A 27,808-nucleotide genomic window follows, 5' to 3' on the forward strand; every position below is an offset into this window, starting at 1 on the left:
GGAGGACCGGGAAACCCGGCGGGAATTTCGCCGTGTGGACAATGACAGCGATGAGGGTAACCTTGAGCATTCTTGACAGGTGCTGTACTATCGATTGCTATTCCGTACGATTCACATACGAGCACCATCATTAATTGTAATGCCGGCCATCGTGTTGCCTTTTAACGCGCCTATACGCACCTACCCGTGGCAACCTGCACGATAATCGACGCCAAGTCGAATATCGATCAGCCCTGCGTACACGGTTCCCAGGCTCGCCGTCTAGGTAATTGCTCATGCGTTTCTGCTTTCAAAGATATCTTAACCAACGATAAATTTCGTTTGAACGATAAATAACAACGGCCGTGTCAATGCACCCGATCCTCCCTTTCATTCCTATGACTCATTCTCATCATACGTGTACCTGATTTACGATGCGCCATAGTCAACTTTCCACGCGCTTCCATCATGTAGCGATATAAATTTTCTGTCGGCTGATATTGAAGCAAATATGAGAAGAGCTCATTCAGAATGCCTCGAGGCTTAACTATCGCGAGATATCAGCGCAGAAAAAATTTTAATGTACAACGAGGAAAGAATATTTTGATTTGTTTAATTCTTTATTAAAATCGCTAAAACACTTCGATTCACTCTATTGGTTGAAAACGATTCTTGAAGTGCATTGTGAGAACTAAGAAATGTACCTGACGAGAGAAATTCCAAGCCAAGGGTAATAGAGTTTCTCGAGGAATAAATGAAATTAATACGTAACAGAGGGGACAAAAAGCACATAATTCGTTAAACAATAATATTCTTTGAAAAAATACAATTGCAATTGTTTGTTGCAAAACGACAGATGTTTCACGTGATTAGTTTTATTTACTAGAGAACTCGTCGCTTCGAATGCAAAACATTTCGACTTTTTATTGATAACTTACGATCAATATTTAATGAAAGAAGATACGTATAGATTTAACAAGTTTTCGTTTAAAATGGCCAGATGCGTTTCTCCCCTATGTCGAAATAACACAAACGAAATTTTCCAGTTTCCACTTTGAAACGTCAACCTAGCGGTACAAATGAATTTCGCTCTTGACACGGTCGATTCCGAATACATGAAACCGGGCCGCAATGACACCTCTGCTCCCCATCGTTTCAAGAATCATAGCGGGTAAATGAAATCGTTAAAAGGCAGTAGCGAAACTGATGACTCCCTCAAAATTTAGGGGATGCTTCATATATGCCACTTTTGCAAAAATGGATACTGGACTGATCCTTTCGTGAAAGAGAACGAGAGTGCGAAAGAGGAAAGAGGATACATATGAGCATAGAATGGACGAACAGAGAGAGAGAGAGAGACACACACAGACAGACAGACAGACAGACAGATAGAGACAGAGAGACAGACAGAGAGAAAGAGAGTGCAAGTTGAAAGAGAGAGATTGAAAGGCGGAAAAGGGGTGGCTCCGCCTTTGTCGTCCGATTATGAAGGGGCTACTCGATGGGCGCCAAGAGAATGGGGCGATGAAATTAGGTTTGCCTTGGCCACGATATCGAGACGGGCCAGTCAGTCGAAATGAAAAAGACGTCGCAGAGCGACAGAGGGTGGTAGGGTGGAGTAACGATCGTGAACAAATAATCTTCTGAACGAGATAAAATTATCCTCTTTGTTCGATATGACGTTGATTACCGAACCTGGGAAAAATGTTTATCGAGCGAACCGATAGCGAACACGGAAGCAATCTACACGTAAATGAGTGTAATTTCGGAAGATAATGCAAAATAGATTCGTTTCTCTTGGTCTGTGAAAAATGGTTTAGGAATCGCGCTATATATTAATTTCGATAAAATTCCATTTCACTGAATATTGTTTTAAGCGATTCTCATACAGATGAGCTAATTAAAAAGAGAATATGGCGCGTTTCTGCCATCCCGAGTCAATTAACTTTGTATAACTGTAGGTGTAAAAGGAGACAAGACAAGATATAAACCGTAAGCCATAAAGAGAAGAAAGAAATAAACGATACAAAAAAGTAAATGAGTAAATGATAAAAAAAGGGAGGACAACATTTTGAGCAATAAAATATCGAGATGAGTTTTATTAATTAATCTTATTTATATTCTGTATAAATCAAGCATTGTTTGAAATTTACAAGCAAGTATATTCAATTTAACGGTGGATAAATTGCTTTTACGTATACACCGGTTCAATTCGTACGTTCGGATACGTAAAAGGAGAGATAATTAGAAGTGCGTTCATTAATCGTAAAAATTCTATTTGGGTGATAAATGCGCGGGGAAGCCGTGCAGACGTTAAAATTTATGCACATACGAAAGCTGCACTTGGTGCTCGTTGTTCTCTTTGTTTTCCTACGGTCATCGCCCTGAATTTTTCTTTCTCTCTGAACTACTCGTTGCAAATGAACCACGTGCTGACCCACCCTCTGTCAGTGCCCATTTTTCCCTTTCGTTCTACCTTTTATTTCTATATTTACCATTTCTCCCTGTATACGTTGCCGCGCATATTCGCAAAGACCCCTCGCTTTATTTGCAAATCAAGGAAACCAAAATATGGACGAATTGTCACTTTTCCTTCTATTTATTTTAGTTACTCCGTTCTTCTTACCCCGAAAGCTATCTATGATGATCCAAATGCAACGTACACGTTGGCTTGCTAGTGATACATCTAAAAGATTATCTACTTTTAGATATTTGTAAAAATTAATTGCAAAAATAAACCACTTTCTAAGACGGAAGTGTTATGATTTTATCTAATAAAATTATGCTCTTCGTGAAGAGAATTGCTACAATTTAAAAAACACGGTATTGAATCGTGTATGATAAAATTGCAAAAGAACTAAAATTGATGGTAATATTTTTTCCTATTTGATACCTGACAGAAATTAAAGTTGCTGGAGTTGAGAACCTTCGTAACCGAGTTATCGTCCCCCAAAGAACGAACGAACGGAGGATGCACCCTCTTTCCTCAGGATGAGAAGTGTACGTGTCCTGCAGTGTGGCATAAAACGTATCGTACCCTCTCGAGATTCGAGGAAATTCGTTGTCATGACTACGAAAATCCGGAAGGAACAAGTTATTTTTACGCGGCAACTTTCATGAAACCCGTATCTGAGTCCTTGTCCACTTTTACGACTTATTTTCGAGACACGGTGGTCCACCTTACGGGCAATTCTATAAGAATTATAACCCTCTGCAACGGAGTTTGCGTATATCATTTGTCTCGTGTTTCTCTCCCTTTACCTCGTACTACAAGCATTCTTCAGGCACGAAGGATACGAGATAATCATTTACGCTCGACCGAAAGCTTAAGTTTTTTAATTTGTACCGTTGAACAAATTAAAATATTTTTACTGCAAACCGACCAAGATATTTATGTTTTCAGGTACTGAACAAGCTATTTATGTTTCCAGTATAATTATTTTCGCTATATTCTTCTCATACGTTTCAAACTAGAATAATATGCCTTATGAAGCATAGTTACACCAAATTAATGAACATACTTCAATAGCACGTTAGTTAAACTCGACAAACATTAATCCGCCGAAACTATCGAGGATACTATCATATAACATTAATTATAAGTTTCTCGGGAGGGTAACTTTCAGACACCTGAACTTTCAGAAGTCGAGATCCAACCATCCTAATTCGCGATATACGTTCATAAACATCTAGCTATCGAGTTGGTAATAATCGTCTTAATTCTCCCAAACAGCGGCAAAAATCAACGTCTTCTCTTCTTTTTATCGGCTCGAACGGCGCCACATGGTTTATGTTTTATGAATGAGTTACACCTACGCGTCATTACGATGCACGCGAGCTAAATATACCTGGATCACAGGCTGTAACCAACGATGCAACCAGGCCCTACCCTGCTATTGTACATTGTGCGCATCGTGTGGGCATCCTGTGCGAGAACTAGCCCACACGAGGCCGTCTTAACGATCCTTAAGCTGCTTTACGGTGCACGTGTACGCGTGTAGCCGCGAAAACGAGCGACGACAATACTTTCGCTCATGGGACGACTCCTTGCTTGGTCCCACACGTACCGAGAACGTATAACCTTTTCACCGCTTCTGTTAGATCCTGTTCCTCTTATTTATTTCTCGATCGTTCTCCAGAACGAAGAGAACGCGAGCGATTTTAGTATGGCGACGATCGATTCGCGAAAAATGATGGAATATCTGATAGACGAGATCAGGGAAATTCTTTATAAAATTTAGATAAACATTAGAACTAAACGCAAATGAAAGGAAACTTCTCTTTTGTAACTAAAGAGACTGCCATAATGAGCAGTTTCCGATAGTTTCGAATAAAACGAGAAATGATTTCTTCAAACATATTATAAATTCATAGTCAGTTATATAATATTCGTAGTAATAAATTTTCGCACTTTTGAATATGAAATTTACACCTTTCCTTTGCTTCGAATAAATAGCTGGAATTTAAATATCGGAGCTGCCGTTTCGTAAACGCGAACTCTTAGATTGACATCTCTAATGAATCATGTAAATGTATGACGATAGTGTATAGTATCTAATTGCACTAGAAGACAAATTTTGTCCCAGCTGATCCTTCGTACAACGAAGAAATAAATAAATATGAAACCCGCAGCAGTCCGTATAGGGACAATCCACTGATAAAAAAAAAAGAAAAATAATCGTATTCGTCTTTCTATTTTTACTTCTGCCGATTTGTCATGTCCCTGATTCTTAGAATAACGTTACAAATCCACGATTCCAGGTAGTCGGGCTATTCAACCCGTACGATTTCAGGCAGCCCAAAAATTGATATAAATTCCTGTCAAGCAGTTAGAAATCTCGCGGCGGAGAGTCGGATCTACTATTCTGCTCGAATCTGTACGGCAGACGCGTGCCGTTCGCGGAAAGGAGCCGCGCACGACATTACGAATTCGACGAGCGTCACGCCGAAATTGCAATAATTCTTTCGTCTCACGTATCGTCAGTTGTATGGAAGACGCGCACGGACACGCTTGCTAACTTACTCCAAAAAGCTCTAACGAGCTTCGACGTTTGTTGAGGGTTGCCACGCTGCGGGAACCAGATCTAATGCTCGTGTCTGATTCGAGAGTAGCACCGGCATTTTACTGCGCCCCCTTTGCCCTCAGGATATACCAGAGGAGGAAGGATCCTCCCTTCTGCATCAACGAGTAAACGAACTCGTCGTCATTCGGGAAAAGAACCTGTCACTCTTTAATTGTCGATTGATGACACACCCCGCTCTGATTCATGTCTGAATGGCTGGAACTCGGCGATCGTCAACAAGCCGGCTAATTGACGGATACGCTTATTTTAATTGCTTATCTGTCATTTTAATTATTCATTAGTATCATTCAATGTTTGTAATGACATAAAGATTTTACTTGTATCGACTTTAAATAAATACAAGGACATCGAAGCTTTATTCAGCTTTTAATTTCTTTTACTTTCATTGAAATAAATTGATTGCTTGTTAGATTGAAGAAAGTTGCAAGGTCTAATAAATTTTAGAATATAATTGGGTATTAACTAGGGGACAATGAAGCGTGCTGTTAATTTGCTAGAATTCTTCATTGAAGCTTTCCAAGAGATTTGACATTATTGCTCACTATTGCAGATGCTTTCGTCAAGATCTAAGCGCGGAGTAGTGCTATTCTACAAGGACATTTTCTTACCCTAAAGGGGGAGGGAAGGGTCCCCTCTTCTGCTTCGCTACGTAAACGAAGGGCGTACTGTGACGTGAAACGAACGTTATATTCTCATCACGTGACACGTCACGACTCTCTTAAAGTACGTGCCTCCGCTTTTCCAGCGATATAAAATGCCCTCAAAGAACAACCGCAGAAGCACAAAGTGAAAACTACGTTGGGAGTACTGTAAAAGTTGAAGTTGAATCGTACATAAAATGCAATATTTTACGAAATTCTCTACATCATTCGTTGCATGTACAAAAGTTATAGCACAGCTCGTTCAGCATTGATATGACTATGTCACTAATATTCTTTTCGCAATTTGATTATATTTTAGACATTAAACAAAGACTGATACTAACTCTATTCTCAGGGAAATTTCACCGATATATTATCATTGTTGTAATTTGACGAATAATCCGTTTACGAAGGTCGAATTTCAAAGATTACGAGACGATTCAGTGACTAACTAAAACTGGCTTCAACGGGAAATTCGATCGCGTTGCCATTCCTCGTTCAACGAAAACTAACCCTCTACTCTTCCAGTTGCACGGTAACAAAGTGCGAACAACATTGAAAAAAGGAAAGAAAAAAGAAAACGAAAGGATGAACAATCGGGACAACGAATGAGATACGATAGCCCAAAGGGACATCCGATATCGATACGAAATTTATAGTCCGGAAGCGGTGCATACCAGTGACGTACGAGTATTTATTTCATCAGGACATCCTCTGGCGCGCATATTTCTCGATTATTTTTCCGAGCTCGTTGCCTCGCTTCCATAGACGCGGAACGTATCACGGATAATACACAGAGATTACGGATATTTGTATGTTCTGGCTGACAACGTTGGGTCGAACACAGAAAGAAAAACATTACGCGTTACACACATCAAATAAAAGTAAAACGGCTTTACTTTCCTATTTTTGTTATGGATTCTAATGAAACATTGTGAACATTGGAAAATATTGGAACGAGGTAGACTATCAGTAAATGGAATTTCAAGGACTGTATCCATGTATGTTATTCGATTGTAAACCTAGTGATTTTCATATATTTGCTAGCATTGTTAAAGGAATTTATCGACAGTAGTTTGTTTCCAATTTCTTCGTGGAAAGCGTGACATTTAAAAATCAGAGAAACTAGAAATGCGAAGCACGTGGTGAATCACATTAGCTATTAACCACGAGTTTATTCTATCGCGCCGACCTATCTTAACCTTTAGAATCGTTTTCTTCCTGAGCGGAGGAATTTTAACGTGCATTGTATGCGGAGAAGTCTCAAACTTTTTAAGAGCAAGCTTATAATATAAATAATAAGAAACGAATTTCATGAAAATATTTATTACCGTCGGAAAATGAAAAATTGCAAGAGAAAGAAGCTGAAATTCCATAAATAGAAAAGAAGAATAAGAGGAACGAAGCACGCAGAAAGAGGGTGGATACCCTGGTGGCAAAGCAATTTTCCTGGGGCTGCAAATTGGCAATTGGACGATAAATGATTTAGGTCGCGTAAGCACGTACCTACATGTAACTCGGCTGAACTCGACGGGAGCGAACCTACCCCAAGGCAAAGCGCATATCTCTGCCTGTTCAACTATCTTACCGACAAAATAGATCTTTAATTCAATCGTTGGTTCTCGCTGACTCACGGTTCTTTATACTTGTAGATATAAATTCCTAAAGACGTCTATCTAGCTGACACACGACATTACAGTCTCGATAAATATCACTACTAGCAATCGTGACATTTATTTTCTACAGTAAGAAAAAGTAAAACGTTTCGATTTTGATAATTTTATATAATACTTTATATAATAACATTTTATAATATTTTAATATATATGTGATGTAATGTGATAAAACGTTCTGACAGTATAGCAGCAAATATTTATGTTGATCAATAAAATTCTTATCGTTGGATTCAGTATAGACCAAAAGTCAGTAGGAGGCATTACACCTGTTATCTTACAATTATTACCTACATATATCTACGCTGTACATAGTACAAAGCGCAATGCGTACTTTCCCAACACGCGTTAAATTACACTGCCGTAAGTAACTGCAGCGATTAAACAGATACAGAAGCGAGCATATTGTTAGGTGTAATCGACCGGAAGAGGCAGATATTCCAACGATTCTATACCCTACAAATTCTGCTTTTCCTCTTCTACTACCGGTAATTTACGTTTCGATGATCTGGCATTCGACCAACATCGAATGCACGCGATTTTTTCCTTTATTTCTTTTTATCCCACCCTTTTCAGTCACGCCTTTCTGAACGTGTACAGCGTACAGTGTACAACGAAACACCTGTGTACTTTGCCGTGTAATCCCATCATCGATCACTAAAGCGTGATCACGTATTGTTTTCGCAAACCTGTGAAATAAACGCGATACATGTATCACTTCTGTCTTATTTTCGAAACAAAATTTTACACCAAATAGATGATCATCGGAACTGATAAAAAAGAAAACATCTTCTTCAGAAACGAAGAAGAGTATCGATGAATATTAGAAAAATTAAAACTATAACTACAAATTTAACTAAAACTTATCCGAATTAACGAAAATTGTTATATTATTATCACTATAATTGTCATTATCGTAACGGATATCAGTATACTAAAAAGCTAACTGCGGTTGCTTTTAACTTTCTGTTTACTACAAAGTATAATATAAAGCACTTGGTATTATAGAGTTTGTATTATCACCCCGTGTTCCTTTGTAGCCGGAATTACGCTGTGATTTCCTCAATGTGTTTCGCACATATTCCGCTAATTACTTTAAAGCAAAGCAGGGTCGTGACGGTTAATAAACAAAGTCAATTTCTCCTTTGATCATAGGAACGATCCGGCTGTGAAACTTTCCGGTAATGAAAACAACTTCATCCTCGTTCGTCGGCCCAGAGAGGAACAAAGAGCAATTCCCTTGCAATATATATAAGGAAGAGAAGTGCAGTCCTCCTTCGTACCGAAAGATGCTGGTAGCCAGTGGCATCCCTTAAAGTAAACACCGTGAAAGAGCAAATCGAGACGTGAAACTTAGGATTCTGGGGGTGATCAAAGCACCTTCACACCCCCAGGCAGCGTATTCGATAATCTCACCAACCGCTCCTCTTTCTGAGAATCTTTAAATTTCCTTTGTGGAAAAATTGCCAATGATATAGAGAAAATTAAAATTAAAAATTGAGAAAATAAAAACAACTCGATTTCAATGGAATCGAATCAAGGAAACTACACTTTTGCCCTGGTTCGTAGTACGCGGTGCATTTTTATCGCTAGGAGTAAAACGCAAGATATAATTGTGAATAAATTTATCTCGAATAACGTGAATAACGAGTCGTTGATCGTGAAAAAAGACGATTATTTGGCAAATTTGACTGGAGCTTTGCCCGCTAAATATTTCAAATCGAAGTACAATCACGGTACAGAGAGGAACTCGTAAATCGGAGAGGCCGAACGTCCCATCACTTTTATCAATTCCAGGCTGAAAATGACGAGAACAAAGTACCATCGTATAAATTGCCCGCGGCACAGGTGAAATGAAGTAAAACTCGATAGCGTCGTACCGCAAATTTGCAGCTTGGTTGCCGAAATTAGCTCGATGAGGGACGTGAAAATCGGTTCTTGCTCGAATCTGCCTCGAGGGATGAAACGCGAAAGAGAACAGGAAACGAACTGGCCAACGGATAGAGATAGAGCGATACGGAGGAAGAGAGGGTACGAATAACCAATGAGCAACAGCCAGCAGAAAGATGGAGGGCCAGTGGAAAACAAAAAAAAAAAAAGAAACGAAAAAAGAAAGAGGAAATGAATAGAATGGGGGAAACGAGACGGATAACGCGCGGAATCGAAATCGAGGAGGAAACACGGAAAATGTCACGCATAAATACGGATAACTAAGCGCGCAGCCAGAGAGGCAAAAGGAACAAATAGAATAACAGAAGAGAGAAGTGATTCGCGTTAAATGTATTCGAGTTCGCAATTCGTGCGCGACTGACGGCAAGCTTTGGCGAGATTGCTTTCGTTTTTCAATTAATTCGTAACGCGACCCACAGTAAACGGGATCTCGCGCATCAACCTCTAGATAGGTGTATAGTAGTCAGCCGAAGAGACAAACGACGACGTGTGCTCTTGACAGCTCATTTCCAATTCGAGAATTCGGGTAACCGCGTCAATTATAGCTTTCGGTTTTCCGAATATTTTTATAGCTTTTTCGATAAGATATAGATACCCATAGATTTACTTATTTACTTAAAATCAGCAACGATGAAATACAAGTAATCTAGAAGATACGTGATAAAAGCGATCTAGATAGTATATACAGTACGTTAAAACCAATCAAATAATTCCATACATGTAAAGCAAAGATATTGATTTATCGAATATGGATGAGACTTATTCACATCGTACGTACATGGTGTATCTATCTTTTGATCTTTAACTTTATGAAATAGTACACCCTGTTCATTGTTCTCGTTCGTATTAACATCACATCTTCTCGAGAACGTTTCGATGAAATTTTGAAAAATTCAATACCTGCTGCGTAGTTTTGCCCCGATTCTGCCACTGATAGAAGTGTTCGACATTCAAGGACCACCCAGGTGCGAAGCTGAATCCCTCTGTTGGGATCTGGGATGATGTAGTAGTTGCCGCGGCGATCGCTTGTTGGTACAGTGGTTCGGGTAGCTCGGTGTAAAGGCCTCGTCTACCAAACCACCCACCAAAGATGCACTTGTCGTCCACTTGACCTACATCTTGTCGCGATTGCATCAACTCCTTTTCTAACGTGTAAAGCGACTCGAATTCTAAAAACGACATTCCTGGCTCGTTTCCACCACCCGTGGAAGAGACACGAAGCCCGAGAACCATCTCGTCTTGTAGAAAATCTTCCTCAAACACAGATATGTATCTTCTGGGTGAACGTTTCGGAGAAGCTTTCGGACAGTACGGTTGCACCTGCAACGTTTGCTGTCGCTCCTCTTGCTGCGAATACCTTTTAGGCGATTTTTTACTGGATTCCACGTTTTGAACACTTCGACGTGGGGATGTCGACGACACGGAAGACTTGGCGGGACTGGACGATGGAGAATCCGTGGCGGATTCTTGCGACTTCTTCGACGAATTTCCAGTTAAAGGGGATATCAGAGATTTCGGCGAAGTCAATTTGCAAATTTTACTCCTGGCGCCGTTATTGCTCCTAGGTAATATCACGGATGGCTTGAGTCCTGATGCACCGGACATCGTGACCACATTGCAACGTGGCAAAAATCGTTTCGAACCACTGAAAATTTCCCGATAAATCATCGATACTTTGTGCTTGCTTTTTCGAACGTTCTATTCGTCTTTTTCCCTGCTGTCGTTCTAATTCTTCACTCACACAATTTTTTATCTCTTGCTATCTCACGTATACGCGTGTCATGATTATTCTATGAAAGTATAAAAATAATATTGCACACATACGAAGGTCGATAAATTATATTTATAAAAATTTCATCGATGATGTTCTCGAAGAGAATCAATTATCAGTTTGACGTATATAAATGAACATACTTCGCGGAAAAGAGAAGAGAGAACTATACAATGACCTAGAAAAACGTTTCTTTGCACGAAGGAGGAGTAACGAAGGAACGAAATCGCGAACCGTCTTTTACAAATTATATCGTACGATCCTCCAAGTATATAGAGCGAGCACCCTTAGAAGGATCCTCGGCAGGACTGACGGTGTTTCAAAGCGTCCGATGCGCCACAGGACGACGTAGCCGTGGCGCGCTTGTGCGCGGGCGCACATCGCGTCATCGAATCTACAACAATGTTCGCACGGCGAAGCGCGACTAAATGAGAAGCGGCGAGAAGCCGCAATTATTTCACTTACGGCACTGCCACGAAATTTCCAACCAGTAACTTTACAAAGTTACTTGACACCTTTCTACCGAATTTTCACGCACGTGCCACGTAATAGCTGACTATTAATTCCTTTGAACAACGCGGGAATACGATAACCTCGCAGATTCCCTATACGCTATATGACATAGAAGTTACATATCCGTGTGTTTATTTTCATTTAATTTTGCTTCGTTATATTTCGTTATATTTGATGAATATCAAAAAGTAATACGTACGTACAGAATTTAATAGTCCGCCTTGAGAAACGAAGACAAGCATTCAGCTTTTAATAGTTCAAGAAATTGTTTTATTAAAATCAAACTAACTGAAATAAATGGTTCTAAAAAACCTACCCTTTTATGTTCGTATTAATTTAAAACTTCGTTTCAATGCAAAAAGAAAAGGATGGTACTCGATGATAATAGCAGACATTGCATAGAGACAACGCTCCTCCCACTCATGTTTTTTATCTCAAAACTGCAAAGATAATTTAAATATTTACCATGTATTAAAAATTCTAGCGTTAGAAATCGTTCTCCTGTGTATGCTCTTTCTTTTTATCACATAAGAAGCACCGCAACGGTGCTCTCTATTATACCGAGTTGTTAAAGGGATCGAAAGATCGACGACATACTTGTAAGAAAGCGCCATTCTAAAACGTCTAGGTACATACTTATTTTTCGTGGTTCCTGTTGGCGAGAGGAAAAACCGCGATAAGGAGACCGACAAAAGCTTCGAGGGTCAATATCGAAAGGTGGTTTCCCCGATCTCCGATCGTCGCGTCGGTGCTATTTTCGAGAGGGGTTCGAGCAAGAAAAATCACAAGCGAGGCGTGTGTACACGGGGGTGAATATTATAAAAGCACTCGAGAAAAAAGAGGAGGCTGCTGGTCTCCTGGTGATGACTGTGGAATCGGCGCCGGTATGGAAAAGGTACATGAAAACGTTCCACCCTCGAAGAAATCCCCCTTCGTACGACAACGTGACGAGTGTCGGTACAGTGCAAGCACACCGTAACCCTGACTGGATCTACATATTGATAGCAAATGCTCAGCGCACCAGAAGATTTTGGATGCATGATAAGTAACCCATGACCATCTAACCAGATTTTCTAGTTACGCGAGTAGGGTTAACTGAACGACGCGATACGATTTATAGACAGATATAATATTGTTATTTCAATAGGAATTCGAAAAATAAAGATATTTTCACGCAACAAAGTATTAGTTTATTAATCGTTAATATATTACACTATTAAACTATAAGTTTGTTAGTTAGATTTTTTAATATTAAGTTATTAATAATATTAATTTTAGCTTTATGGCTTTATCAAAGATCCACTCTATTTTTTATTCAAAGACTTTGTTATCAAATTTTTTATTAAAATGGGTATTGTTAGAAGAAACTTTACAGGACTAACGACGAATAGTAGCGAGGAAAAGGTATTATAAGAATTTCATGATATAAGTTCATAATATAGCAAGACTTTTTTATCAGTAAATAAGAAAAATCAATACCTTCGCATCTGTATAGGCACACATGGTGGCGAAGGGGTGATTAGAGAGCCCTCGAAATAATTAATAAAGCCACACCAAGCTTATGCTTGTCTGCTTCCCGATTTCTAGTTTCCCATTCAATGGCCTTCCCGGCGACTTACTTTCTCGTTTCCACGAATTCAATATAATAACGCAGACCAACGACCCTGTGGCTTAGCCCTTTGGATCAGGGGCTCCCAATTATTTCGATTAGAAAGCACTGCTTACACAGTCGAAGAAACGTGGAAATTATCGAGAAGTCGATGACAACCGCTACCAACTTCCGACTACGCAAAGGGTGGCTTACGGAAAACGTTATTGCCATGTCACTGGCTTCGGGATTATTACGAATCACTTTTTCCACATGAAAGTGAATCCCTCTGTACACAAGGACCCCTCATATACGATCCTCATTCGCTTTCGTTCGATCGAAACTTTCATCGATAGAAGCATCGATTATTTAACTGGTTTTTCTACATTATACTTAATGAACCCATTAGATCAATCCAGTGAACTTGTCTGGTAATACTCGTTCTACAACTTGTTGAACGCATAATATACGCGGTATTATATCTTTTATCGTTTCAATTGCAATTTCATCGCCAAACCATTTTATTTAAACTGAATCTTTGCTGTATTGGTTCAAACAACAATGATACCTTATATGTATAACATGACGATAAACATGATAAAAAGCAGTTAATGGTAATATTATTATTAAAAGCTATGGAAATATAAAAGACAACTTAATATTTGAACATATAAATATAAAAGTAATTAAAAAATGTTAAATAAAAACGTTTCGTTCGAAACATTACTTTCACTAAAGATGTAAATATATCTGACATGCGCGCGCAGCCGATGACGTTTTATTTAGTAGATACGTAATTATAATAGGCTTTTGTTTGAAGCTGAAAGTTAAAAATAGCTCGGAATTTAATTGATGATATTCAAATCCCGGATAAATATTTTATATAAAGCAATAAATCTCTCTAGTACAGATATCTTTAGCATCGACGAAGTTAAAAATTTGTTGCATAAATAGATAGAGACGTTAAAGGTTAGGATGCATAAAACAAAATTACGTCAATATAATACATACATTTCTTATTGTTAGTAGCGAAGAAAACGAGAATAATTTAATAATTCTTGATGATTAATTTAAACGATAAAGCATCGTACAAGCTGGTACAACATTCGTGATAAATTTGAAAGTATACGAATAAAAAGAAGTATTCCCTTATACAGAAAGCTCTCGTGACTAGTTGATCTTACCTGTCTCTGCTCCGGTACACGAAGGTTTAGTTATAATCGTCCCGAGGGCTCAGCAAATACGAAACAGGAAATAAAAGGAGATTCGCCTACAGAGTCGATATCACTCGAAAGAAAAAGAATGCCGTGGCACATTTGGACGGTGCACGTATAACCGCGTTATATCTCCCGCAAGTGGTTTCGCGACTGAGGGTGGTGAACCACGCGGAATAAACGGTCGATGAGCTTGGTTCACCTAAGAAGGATATTCGAATTCCTTACGAGCAGGACAAACGTTTTAGGAGGGAATTGCTTCCTTCCATACTCGACAAAAACCAATCTCTATCGACTACTGACGCCGTATCGAGGATCTATTCGATTTTGAAGATATTAATTTCGCGGGAAACCATACGTGATTCGAATTCAATATGCTTAGCTAAGGTCATATTCGACTCAGTTTCTTCTTATAATTAAAACGTTATTGAAAATGTGTAAAGGTTTGATAAAATATAATTAATTTAGCGCATCGTTTAAGCAATCTCAAACAAATTTATCTATTTTTTGTTTTATCGAATGTATCTTAGACCGATAATGTATAATGTATACGTATTTACGAAGTGTGAAGTGTCGCCATCCCTCGGTAAGAAATAACAACACTAATAACCTTTCTCTTTAATGGGAAGCTTGAACGGTATGTCGGATCTCGTGAAGGGTCTAACAGAAAGAAACAGGAATGCAAGGTTAACGCTAGCGAGGAAGCATCCTCATGAATGAGAAGCACGCGCGCTTTACACGCATAGGATCGCGCCGCGCCGTACCGCGCCGTAGCTTGTGGAGAAACGCATCGTCAAAAGAGGGTGAACGTAATTCCTTTGCACCACGTGGTTGCACACCCACGGGACTTGCTTCGCCCCTGGAACGTGACTCATAAGATTTATAGCTGTCTCCGTAAGTATTACTAGACCTTCCGATTTTTCGTGACATACAATTGGCTAAACGTTCGTAGATTTCGTGGAATATATTGTTACGATTGTATAACTATACATGTATGTATAGTGACTCATAGAAACGTTTGACTACTTATGGGGAACTTTTAACCAACATGCTATTTGTGATATATGAAACTTTCAGAAATCTTATAATAACGAATAATCGCGAATATTATGTTAACAATGTTTTGAAACAAATTCGAAAATGTATATTACGTAAATATGGAAATTGCAAGGCATCTACTGCAAACATACATCTTATAGAGGTTAGAATTTACTCAGTTTCTAATTACAACAATTAACGAACGACAATAACGATGCTTGACATGTAAATTGTAGAAAAGAAAAAGTTTACCCGAGCTTGTCGTTTCTCGCAAGGACAGTTTCGCAATTTCTCCAATTGCTCCTCGATCAAGTAAAACGCTGTATATTTCTGACTCTCCGGGGACAACGGTGAATCTGGAGATCCGAATCCGGAACTTTTGCTGCCACTGCTCTTGATCGAAGTTCCTGATATACCTTTTACGTTAGTCGATGTATCCTTTAACGGCGATAAAGGCGACAGAGGGGAACCTATGCCCGAACTTTCCGAACTAGAATTTACAAGACCTCGTCCATTCGAAATCTGTTTCTTCGGTCTTGCTTTTGGAATCAAACTTTTTGTCTTGATCGTATTTAACTTCCGCTTTGCTCCGGAAACCTTCATAACTTTCGATACCTTTGATTTCCATTCGAAAGATTCTCGATATAACTTTAAATCAAAATCCCTCTTCGTATTAACTTTCGAACTTTCGTTCGATAATTCTTGGCCTGCATCGTCTGTGTCATTTGTTACGGTTAATTCAAATAATAAATTAATAGAATCTTCCATTCTGTTACTTTTAATTTTATCGGCACTATCTTCTTGAGTTTCCACGTGCTTTCTTATTTTGCTGATAAATTCCATATCTTTTTCTTTCGTTGTATCATTCGAATTCTCTAAAAGTGAATTATACGAACTTGATAATGTTTCTTCGATATAGTTGCAAGCTAAATTTCGGTCCTCGCTGAAAGATCTTATATTAGATGGCAAATCCTGAAATTTTTCAGCATCTTCGTTCTTTCTACGCGTATCTCCCTCGCAAGGGGTTGCACAAGAACGAGGGTGCTCTAAACCGTTTCCATTATCTTTAATGGCGGTATCTTCCATTTCGTTTGATCTGCGCTTGCTTGAAAAGAATTCGGATGCGACGTTCTCATATCCTAGCAATCGGCTATCGAACGATTTCAAAAGCCTTAGGCCGTAACCACCAATACAATCTTTTACTTCGTAATATTCTACATTTTCAAAGCAATTGCTTGAGATCGGAACCGGTGTATTCAAGGACGTGGGCCTCCTTTTTACAGTACCGGTTTCATGACTGGGAGAATCCCAATCCACGTGGAAAGTTCTTCTCTTTGACGACATGTTAATATCTTTTTCCATATTTGATTATCACTAACGTATTAGTTTATTTTATGTCTGTATCGAATCGGAAGTTCTGATGACACTTAGGTAATTTTATGTTCAATGAGAAAATGTGTAAAAATAAACAACATAACGTTCGAATAGCCATTATAACTTTCTCAAAATTATCGCACTTTCGAAACGAAATTAAACGAAAGGAAAATATGTAGCCGATAATTAGGGAATATTTTAATCACATTAATTACTTGATATCCGTATCAAAACGGAAATTCTGCTGACACTTTCCCATCTTTATTCTTATCAAGCACGGTAATCACAGTTACTACGAAAGATATCACGAAACACCGTCATATTTATAATCAAGTAAATTACTTTTCACTTATATTTCATTCGACATTTCACTTAATTATAAAGCAGATTTAGTTCATCACTAACTTGGACTTCTTAATTCCCTTTGAAAAAGAGAACTCACAGTATCGATCACATACCGATATCCAATCACTTTAATTCGCTTTGCTTCACACTCTAGAAGCTCTAGATACCGAAGCAATAAGAGCGCGAGTAATCGAAAGAAAAAGGCGAAAGAACGTAAAAACTCGTCTACCAGAGGCGTTGAAAGGAATCACGAAGTTCGACTCGGCCGTCAATGAAACAGATAAGCGTATTTTTGGGTTCTTGCACTCAGACAATAGATGCACTTGCCGAGGGTGCCTCGGGCAAACTGAAACCACCCCTAGGCACACAACCACCCTCCAGCGTTAGATCGGGCGCTAGGAGTATAAGTGGGTGCACATGGAAAAGTCCATGGGACCCTAGGCGCCTAGTCCAACTCCCTATCATAGCTTTGGGGCTAAAAACTAATTACATTCGGCTACGGGGTTGGTGCATGATCGTACCATATTGCAACGAGCAACACTCGTTCTTACCAATACGTTGTTATGAATTCCACAAGACACGTCCATCTACCGCTATACAAACCCTTTCGTTCAAACATGTGTCGAGAGAAACGGTTACTGTTATATCTAGGCAGTGCGCAATGGAATAGAAACAATTTTATTTGACAGAGCATAATGGAGATTCTAATCAACGAGAACAAAAGCCGATGAAAAAAAGATGTGTGAATTTCATTATGACGTTCGTGAGAATTAAATGTAAAGAATGAGTATATACGTATAGATATATACAATTAGATGTACGCAATAAATATTTATATTTTACCTTTCTTTTTATGTGTTTAATTAATGCGATTTTTTTTCCAATCAAAGTATTTTAAAACGTATATATTAAAACGCAAGGGAAGAGCAAATAAGAAATTTCAGTATTCGAATGCGGTTTTAAAAGTATATTATCGCTAGTTGTGTCAATGATAATAGATACTTCAGCTTATCCGACGGGTTTCATCTTATTGTTTTCGTAGCGAAATGCGCGCTGCCCATGAATATCATTTGGATAAAATCTCATCGGTCTACCCGGCAGCCGTAACAGGGTCTTGGAACCCCATACCACGAACCAGTCACCACAAGACACATCCCCTAACTCTTCATCTGGACCGTAAAAATAGGAGACCGACACGGACACGTTTTGTAAATTGTGTTGGTGCATTTTTAACTACGTATAAACGCGTAATATCTTAAAATGTTTTAACGCTAGTTTAGGGACAATTGTCTTCTTCTAATTTCGTAAAGTGTTGTTCGTTGTACGGTTGATGATTCCAAATTATATTTCTCTTTATTTAAAGGCTAGACAATATAGTATCTATGTAATTATTATCGGTCAAAGCATAAGTTTAATGAAAAATATTGGAAATTCGGTATGTGCGCTTAAGCGTTGAAAATGAAGGGTTCATGCTACGCAGGATTGCGTGGGATATATTTTGACGTCGATTTTGCGAGGGATCGCGGTAGCATAATGGACCTTCAGCGCCAACATCGCGGTCTCCTCCATCAAACTACGTCCATTGCCATTCCCCGATCACGGGGACAGAAACATCATAAAATGTAATCCACAAATATGAGAAACCACAGTATATCTCGAATAGATTCATGAAACAAACAGTAGCTTGTTATCTTTTCTTTTTTTCTCTTAATATGACGAAAGGAATATGTTCTTCCTAATTTAACAAGATAGTTTAATTTCCATGATGTCAGAACAGTATCTTTTAATTGAAAACATGACTCATACTGAGGAAGCTAGTCATACTCCGAGAATGAATCAAACCTTCCCACTGAAACAAAGTCCTCCCTGGCCTCGAGTTTTCAGGAAATAAACGATCCGTGCCAAATAGGTCTTAAATCATTACTTTTGAGAATAAGCCAACCCTTCTTCGTCTAGACATGAATTCGTTTCTTTCCCTCTAAGGTTGAATTCGTTAACTTAATTTTCCAGCTTTATTTCCCGTTTTATTATTCGTCTTCTTTTTTTATCATTGTTATTCCTTTTAAAATATTTTATTGTTACTCGATCGATTATTCAAGAAACGTTCAATGCATTTGGAGAAGATCATGCATTTAAGGGTTAGAGAATTAAACGCCGCTTTTTATCATTAAAATTGCTTAATACTTTCATCAACGCTGTCGCGATAAAGATAATCCCTGAGGTTCGCACGCAAAAGAGAACTGGTCGAACAACAAAAAATCTCGATCCACTTGCGGGTTGACCACAAGCTCGTGTATTAACGAATAGGATTTCGCGGGTCGGAGCTTACAACTTATAATCCCGACACATCCCGTTATAGGTTACCCGCCTGGCTCGTCCGAAGATTAAGCTTGCACCCCCGTGTGTTGCACACAGGAATAAGCATCCCCCGTGATACTCTGCATCGCTTGCCAATTCCCTCCCCTTCTCATCCCCTTGAATCAGCTTAAGCTGTGCACGCGTGCATGCATCATTTAGCTCATGCTTTGCTCGCGTAAACGCATCGAATATTATACAATTCCAACTACAATATTGCCGTGATCGAACGAGTAAATTGAATCTGGGAGGCAAACGAGCCTTAATAGGAAACGTGCGTTCCAGGCTGCACCCTTTGTACGTGATTAGAATGATACATCACGATCGGAATAATTAGCCTGACGTGTTTAAGACTGTAGATCTCCAGTACCAGATTGTTGCACAAGAAACTTAGTTTCCTCAAAGTTCATTGATCGATGACAATAATAAAATCTTGGGTAATTTAGTTATGAAATTTGTAACAGCCACAAACGAATATTATTAACGTGTTTCGATTTAACGAAGCAAACGGTGGTTACATTTTTGTGGAATTTACTTTTATTTATTGTAAAATTGCGAACTTTTACGCGCTTATGGGAAATTCAACGATGCAAAAATGTACGCGTGATATCCAAAAGTGTATAAAATATCCCAATGAAAGAACTCGTTAAGATATTTAACAGATGAAACAAATCTCTGTTTAGTTATATTGTTAAAAATATAAATTCGAGTAAATATTCACAGTCTATTTTTATTACGGATTATGTAATTTCAAACTATGATTATTCCATGTGAAACACGTTTATCGACGACGGTCAAAAGCTCGATGGATAAGCTACGCTCGAGCAGAAGAGAGTTAAGTTTCCGACGTAGTTTACCGACGTATCTCGAGAGATGGAGCTTTCGAAGCACTAAACACGAGCGGAAGATCGCGCTTGCGAAGCAAGGTCGGGCCGAGCTTACGCGCGCTCTGCTCCCACTATGGATTTGCCATTAATTCGAAGCACCGAGAAACTTTTGTCCCGCACGCGCGCACCCTCCACGTTCAAACTACCTGCGGCTTTCCCAAAAAAGGAGCACGTCATAGAATACCATCTGGCAGAAAGCAATTTTGTCATAACTATCGTTGAAATGTCCTTTGTAGAAATGTAGGTCGAACTTGATATAATAGGACAAAATATAGATACTGCAAAAGAAGTACAATGATGACTCGGACACGTGACGTTATCAAGCTAGAAATCTATGACGCAACGTTCACATAAACTCGACCAATTATCAGATAAATCGTATTAACGAATAAGTAATAGATTTTAACGGTAATCTACCATATTAAAATACGATGAAATAATAGTTAACAGACGAACATAAGACTGGACGAGTTTTCAAAAAATACTTTACTAGTATCGATCGGTTGAAAGGATCTGTTAGCGCCTAAACCTAGTGTCAAAGTGAAATCAAATCCGAATTCTCAGTCACGTACTCGAGAGAGGAATAAAAAAAAAGAGGGAAAAAGAGGAAACGGTCCTGTTCTATGAAACGGCAGAAAACGATGCGCCCCCTCGCGATACAGCGTTTTCACGTCGACGAAACGGCACGAAGCGAGGGGGCGGATTTTCCCACGTGGCTGTTAGATCATGCGCGTCCCGTTCCAGGAAAAGTTTAGTCCGTGAGCCGCGTTTATTGCGGCCGAGTATTACCTTGACTCCTGGAGATAGGGGAATGGAGAACGGCACGCCGAGCAGGAGGGCATTACCAGTGGATCGACGCTGGAAAAGCGAAAGTTGACTTTAAACTTTCAAGGGGATCGTTCCGCGTGTCGTCAGCCTTTGCTTTTTCTCTCGTTTCGCTTATTCACCAGAACGTTCCGTTTCACTTTCCGCTCCCTGTGACGGAGGAAACCGTATTAGCAGTCGCGGATCCGGTGTTGACGAATTTCGTCCCGTTTGATATCACGAACCTAGACATACCGTTTGATTTACGGTTGAATCGCCGGACGAATTAAAACGAAATTAACCGTGACAAGATTAATCGCCTTGTAGCGCTTTTTTTCTCTCTTTCGCATCGAAAGCCGTCATCGAAGCTCTCGTCGAAGTTGGATAATGTATTTTGAAAAAGAATTTCAACATATTTTAGTTTATACAATAAACTTTAATATTTGAACGACAACAAATTCATAGAGTAATAATTTTATTGTCAACGTTCTGGCTTGGTAAGATCGGTGGAAAAATATTATCGGCCTAAATGTGCGCACTCATTTCCTCCGACGAGCATTTCAAAGGAACAACCGTGCGTTTCAACGTCTCGCAGAAAGACTAATTGTTTGAACAAGATTGCGCTCACGCACGTGTACGTCGATGCCACCGTCAGAAACCACCGAGAATTAATTGATCTTGATCCTCGATCCTGTAGCGTGTTTATCTGCCACTAATATTCAATTTTTCATTTCGTGTTCTCCAATGGTCATTAACACGCGAACAAGTGGGTAAACGAAACTCGAGTATCGAAGACTCGTTATAACATGGGAAAGGACAGTATCATTCGGTTTTATGGCTGGCCACTATCTTTCCTTTGCCTTTCATGCCCCTCTCGACTCTCCACCCTTACGTTACATAGTATCACGCATGCCTTCACTAGCTCTCCCTTAGCCTTCCAGCAAAACTTTCGAGAATTTGCACGCAGACCGCTTTTTGCTCGTTACTTTCTGTTGCACAAAGCGATACGATAATTTATGCGTATGTGTAACCGCTGATAACCTGCCTTTTTATTAATTCCCTACATTCTCTTATTTCTTGCTCGTGTTTCATCTCGAACGATGACGAAATGAAATGATATTACTACAGTTGTAAACAATTATTTTCATTGCCAGTATTTTCTACTTACTAGTGTAGACAATGGGAGATTTAGCGTTGGACGTCTGACTATAGATTAACTTATACTACTTGTTCTTCTAGTTCTTCGACCATCGTAACCAGCGTCCATACGATATTTTCAATATACAATCTCATCGATAATTCGATAAATGTGATTTTTAGATTACAATAATTTATTATACAATACTGAAAAGCGTCGGCTCTATAAACGTGAAATAGAATACGAAATTCTTACAGTAAGTTTTCGAGATTCGAAGCGCTTTAAGCTCCCTTTACGAATATATCGTTATACATGGGTTCGCTATAGCTTTTAATTGAAAATTATGAACAGGTCGTACATAAAGTACAGAAGTACACTGAACATCGACGGTACATAACACTTTGCTTGTTCCGCCTCATTTACGATACAGATTTTATAATCGTTTACACAATTGTACATTACAACGTAAAATATTAAAATTACAATTACTCAGGACACTAGTTTTCCTTTATATCGTGCCATAATTTTCGCCAAATTGTCGTCGCCTCGTTTCTATTTACGATGCGATATAACATCACTGCGGTAAATTTCAGGAACACGACAAAGGTTAATATATCGCGGCAGAAATTATCTACGTACAACGATGATTTACTAACGGCCCTATAAGAGCTAGAAATGTACGGTTCTCCGATACATTCTTAGCAAAATGATGTCACGCTGGGGTGAGTAGCACGTGGAATCTTTCTTTTTTCTTGCTTTGGCCCGCGATATTTCCCGAGGTACCCCAAAGAAGCGGTATTAGGGCTTAGAATTTGAAACAGCCTGAGCCAACCAGCCAACGAGCCCTGGGGTTGGAACGTTACAGCTGCTGTCACATAAATATCCTGAAACCCCCCGCCTCCCCGAATTCTAGAAGCACGGGTGGTCCCACCCCCTCCCCTCCCCCGCAGTCCTCGCGTAAAGTTGCAGAAACTCCGCTGGTATTGATTCTCAATTCTTACGACAACGAAAGTGAGAACAGAAAAGAGTGGAAGAAATCGAGGAGGAAAGTGCGAGCGAAAGAGGGCTTAAGTTGGAGAACTTTCAAGGTTCCATGTATCAACAACGCTTTCTTACAACTTCGAAATCAAAAGAAATCACGTTGTAACGATAGACATACGTCTAACGAGAAGTTACAAGAATCTGTCGAAAGAGATTGGAGGGTTGATGTTCGATCTACTTCGAAGTTTATCCTAATTCCGAGTAATATTCATAATATTATCATGTTAAGGGGCCGACGTTAGTTTTAATATGATTAAAGTTGTAGTTTGGTAGCGTGGGGATGCATAATAATGTGCTGCGCGCGAGGGTAAAGGGGTAAAGAAGACTCGATAGCGCGATAAGTTTAGAACTTCGTAACCTTGACTAAGTCGAGAGAGGGTAATGGAACGATCAAATTCGGAAGATTCGAAGTTTCATGGGTAAAGTTTACTTAGTAATTTCATTGCGAGTTAAAATTCACTGAATCTGTTATTCAGCTGTTCCAGCGAAGCGAGACAGTATTTTTTATTATATATAATTTTATGTGCTAGATTAGGTTAGATGCGTAATAGTACTACTTGTATGTTAATATCAGTGTGTAGAAGCATGTGTGTGCGCGGCGTCTCAAAAACAAACGAATGTAAACTGTTGAGTCGGTTAACAGCGTGCAGGTGTGTATCAATGAATATCTTCGGAATCATTTATCAAATAAATATGTGACCATTCTAATATAAATTCCAAGAGTAAATTTAGTGTCCATATACCGTTATCTTGGCTATTAAGATCCGAAATTCTCAACAATAATAACTAATTATTAATAATAGATGCGTTTCTCCTCGCTTTATAAACGATTGTCGTTTATTTTCGAACGTTGGAGAATTACTTAGCTATATTAAATTTTCACACGCATAATTATAGGTATAAATTGAATTATACGCACGGAAAGATTTTCGTGCACGATATTTGATCATTATTTAACCACTAGTTCGATGTGAGTTCAATTTCCTTCTTATGCCTTGGCCCCTGAAGGAGGTAATACGATAACGAGTGATATTAGGGACACGAAAAGCCTTTGATCGAAATTTCAAGGACGTACACATTAACGGTAATAGTGTCATTACGTGTCCTACAGTCTGTGTCTGGTTTCACGTAAATACGTCGTACAATTCTACACGTATGTAAGTACTTATCACTAATTGCACGATGATTTATGAGATATTTAAGAAGGGAATAATTAGTGAAATACCCGGGGTGCATATGTAAACATTTCTCCCTAGTGTTGATATGGCAATTAATATCGACTTTTGATTTATGACCGCCTTTATTCACCTATCGCGATACCGGAATTTCCTTATATATCTTTCGTTCCTACGAGCCTGATATTCAAATTACCAGAGGAAATGTGCTAGTTTCGTGACAACTATTTCTCGCTGTAAATCGGCACATTAAACGAAACTGCCATCGAAATACATTTAATAAAAAAAAATAAAAAAGAAAAAAAACGAACATTTAAGATAAGAGTTTTCTTAGCTCAAGAACTGTTTGTTTTTTATTGAAAAAGATAGTAAAACACGTGTCACTAAAACGACACGAGTAGAATGATCGTGAAATTATCTATATTGACAGGAATTATGATAAAGATCTAGAAGCAATACGTTGATGGTTTAACTCATAATGCTCTTCTCTCTTTCCACGTCGAATTTCTAATTAAAAACAGACAGATAGAACTTTCGACGAATGAGCGCATATATGTATTAGGTTGTTCGAAAAATGTCTTTCTTTTACAGACACGTCTTTTACAACGACGTATCTTTGTACAAACGTGAAACCTAATCTGTCAAACGTTGTGATCTTTATTTTGATAGAGCAAAATGGATCGTACGTAATTCGATAAAATAATATAAAACGGAAAACGTTATGTGTCCATTATTTCCTTATAAAACGAAAGAAACTTTTCGGACGACCTAATACAAAGAAACATATGTATAAAGGTTTAAGAAAATAAAGGTTAGAAGATGAGGAAAGAATATTGCGTATTTATGATACGCCGAAAGAAAAGTAAAGAAAGGCAAATGTGGAAAGAAATCTGCAGAAGAGAGAAAGAGTAGCTCACGGCACGTAAGGTCTGCCCTTAATCGCGATGCGTGACAGGGGTTCTACCAAACAACCCCGGTAATATTAATCTTCGATTAAAGGCTTATCGTGGCACGTGGGCATGGGCGCGGAAAATTCGGCAACGCGAAAAACTTGGGGAGCACCTTATCTTACCACTCCTCAACTTCCCTACTTTTGTGTGCACGATTTAAAAAAATAACCTCAAACCTTCGTCCAGATGGTTGTATAAATCGCGTTTCTTCAAAAATCGTTTTCATAGATTACAAAACACGTCTTACATTTGTTCAGCCAGGTGAGAATTTAACGCCAGAACCACATGTTTGATTATTCATAACGATATCATAGATTTACAACGGTGTAGTTTCGGGATTTTGAACGACTTTTTCTAAAATAAATATATTTTAGAATATTAGAATAATATAATAATAATACGTTGGTTATTATTGTATTGTACATAGTATATGGACAAAAGCTTGCCCCGAGTGTATTCTTTCGTAGTTGATCCAAAGTCTTATACGTTTAATCGTCGATAATTCTAGCGCTAAGTGTTTAATTTCCATAATCAGCGGTTGGAATTCGACGACAAATGTTCACGAAAGTTGACTAAGATATTCATAAATTCCATTATCGGAAGACCTATCATCTACGAGGTTAAATATATCTTCTTAGATCCTCTAGAAGCAGCTTCTACTTAATCCATAGCCCGCTAGTTAATAATTTTGGTAACGGGGCTGTAGACTCTGTCTCGATGGTTATTAAGTGTTGCGTCGAACGAACACTGGAAGCCTGAAACGAAACTTTACTTCTAGAGAATTCTCGTATTCGAGGAGAGCGTCTCGTCGTTGAACGATCCGCGCGTCCACAGGCATAAAACTCGACTCTAATCGAAGCAAAACGAACAGTCGTATAAAATTGTCTCATGACGATATCTCGAGTCGTATTCGCGATATCGATGCTACAACGATAACCACCCTCCTGTTCTGTGTGTGCTCAATATGTTGCGAGAAACTCGCATCGGGGGCAGAGTGCCTGAGAGAAGCATTCACGGAGATATCGAGGCAATTCCGGAACGATGGTTAGGTCGATCCTCGAATGGCTAATCGATGCCTGACCGTGCAAATACGCTCGAAGGGCATTCACACGAGGCAAGGTACGCACCCCCAAGTCGGTTTTTCACCCCACGTTCCTCTCCCTTATGCAATAATTTTTACGTTGACACTCGCGAGATCTTACCGTGCGTTTCTCCACTCTCCATTAGGCGTATATTCTTCCTGTCCTCTAAGACTATGGAACTGGCAATATTCGCGTACGATAGATAGTCTACCGACATACGGTATGGAACGAACACTTGACAGACTTTAACGAAGGAACACAGAGGGGCTTTGTTGAAATATATTTTGATGATATTTTTCGTAATCAGTAACAGTTTGTAAGCTACAACCGTGAATATCTGAGTATTTTTATAGCTTCTTTTCTTTTCAACTAGGACTTAATTTTCAATAAATAAAGATTACAGTATAGATAAGTATAATTTGTCTGATTTCTCGATTTTGACGTTATTTAGTGGTTGGGAGGGTGTGCTTTAATACAAGGCAGCTAAAAAAGGGAGCGATTCATTTGATCCAGAGATATGAGCAATATCTGACAAATCCATAAAGTTGTGCGAACGCTTTTAAGAAATCGATATTTCTGACGTAAATATTTTCCAAGAGAATTTCGCGTGCAAATTTAATTTTCAAAAAATAGTTCTCGCAATATGTGACTGGTTTTTTCAATTGCTTTCGTGCGTGTAAATTGTCTACGAGTCAATTAAATTCGTAAAACCTTCGTCTAGAACGAAACAGAAACAGACGAGAACGCATGTCTAAAATGTACAGATAACCCTTCGAAAGGCAGCGATCACTTTTGCCAAGCGTTTCTATGTTGCGGGAGAAGACAGAGCTTCGTCGTACGCATCTACATATTTTTCGGTAAATTTAGCAAGAAATAATCAACCGAGGCAGCGAAAATTCGACAGGGATTTTGGGAAAGTCGCAGCGTGGAATCCTCATCCAGGCAGAAGTTTCCGCGGTAAAGGCACGTTGTATGACGCATGGCAAGATTCTGCGCGCGTAAGCCAATTTAGCGCTTTCTCACCCTCCGTGTTGCCGGATCTTGCAGCAGAGAATGCCCTCTCTTCGGCCTGTTGCGAGAGGTAGGCGTTGTATCTTTAATTATCTACGCAACGGAGGGACGGAGGTGGTCCCGAGGGATTCAGCCAGCTACCAAGAGGGTTGCAAAATGGTATCATCTCGTCCTCATGGCCGGGGCGTGGCTCAC

At 39.1% G+C, this 27,808-nt stretch overlaps 1 protein-coding gene across 3 annotated transcripts in view; it reads right to left on the reverse strand.

Moving 5' to 3' along the window:
* Window positions 1–27,808, reverse strand: part of LOC132905110 (protein sickie) — a 192,660-nt gene that overhangs the window by 151,365 nt on the left and 13,487 nt on the right. Inside the window, exon 1 of one of the 3 annotated variants that reach the window (XM_060956076.1) lies at window positions 10,228–11,373. The exons of 1 other annotated variant lie outside the window; for it this stretch is intronic. In XM_060956076.1, the coding sequence (XP_060812059.1) occupies window positions 10,228–10,995 (768 nt within the window). In that variant the 5' untranslated portion in view covers window positions 10,996–11,373. Of the gene's footprint in view, window positions 1–10,227; window positions 11,374–27,808 lie in introns of those variants that run through there. One more of the 3 variants, XM_060956077.1, reaches the window with a different exon arrangement.

Source organism: Bombus pascuorum, chromosome 3, assembly GCF_905332965.1.
Source record: "Bombus pascuorum chromosome 3, iyBomPasc1.1, whole genome shotgun sequence".
In the NCBI taxonomy this organism is placed as follows: Eukaryota; Metazoa; Arthropoda; class Insecta; order Hymenoptera; family Apidae; genus Bombus; species Bombus pascuorum.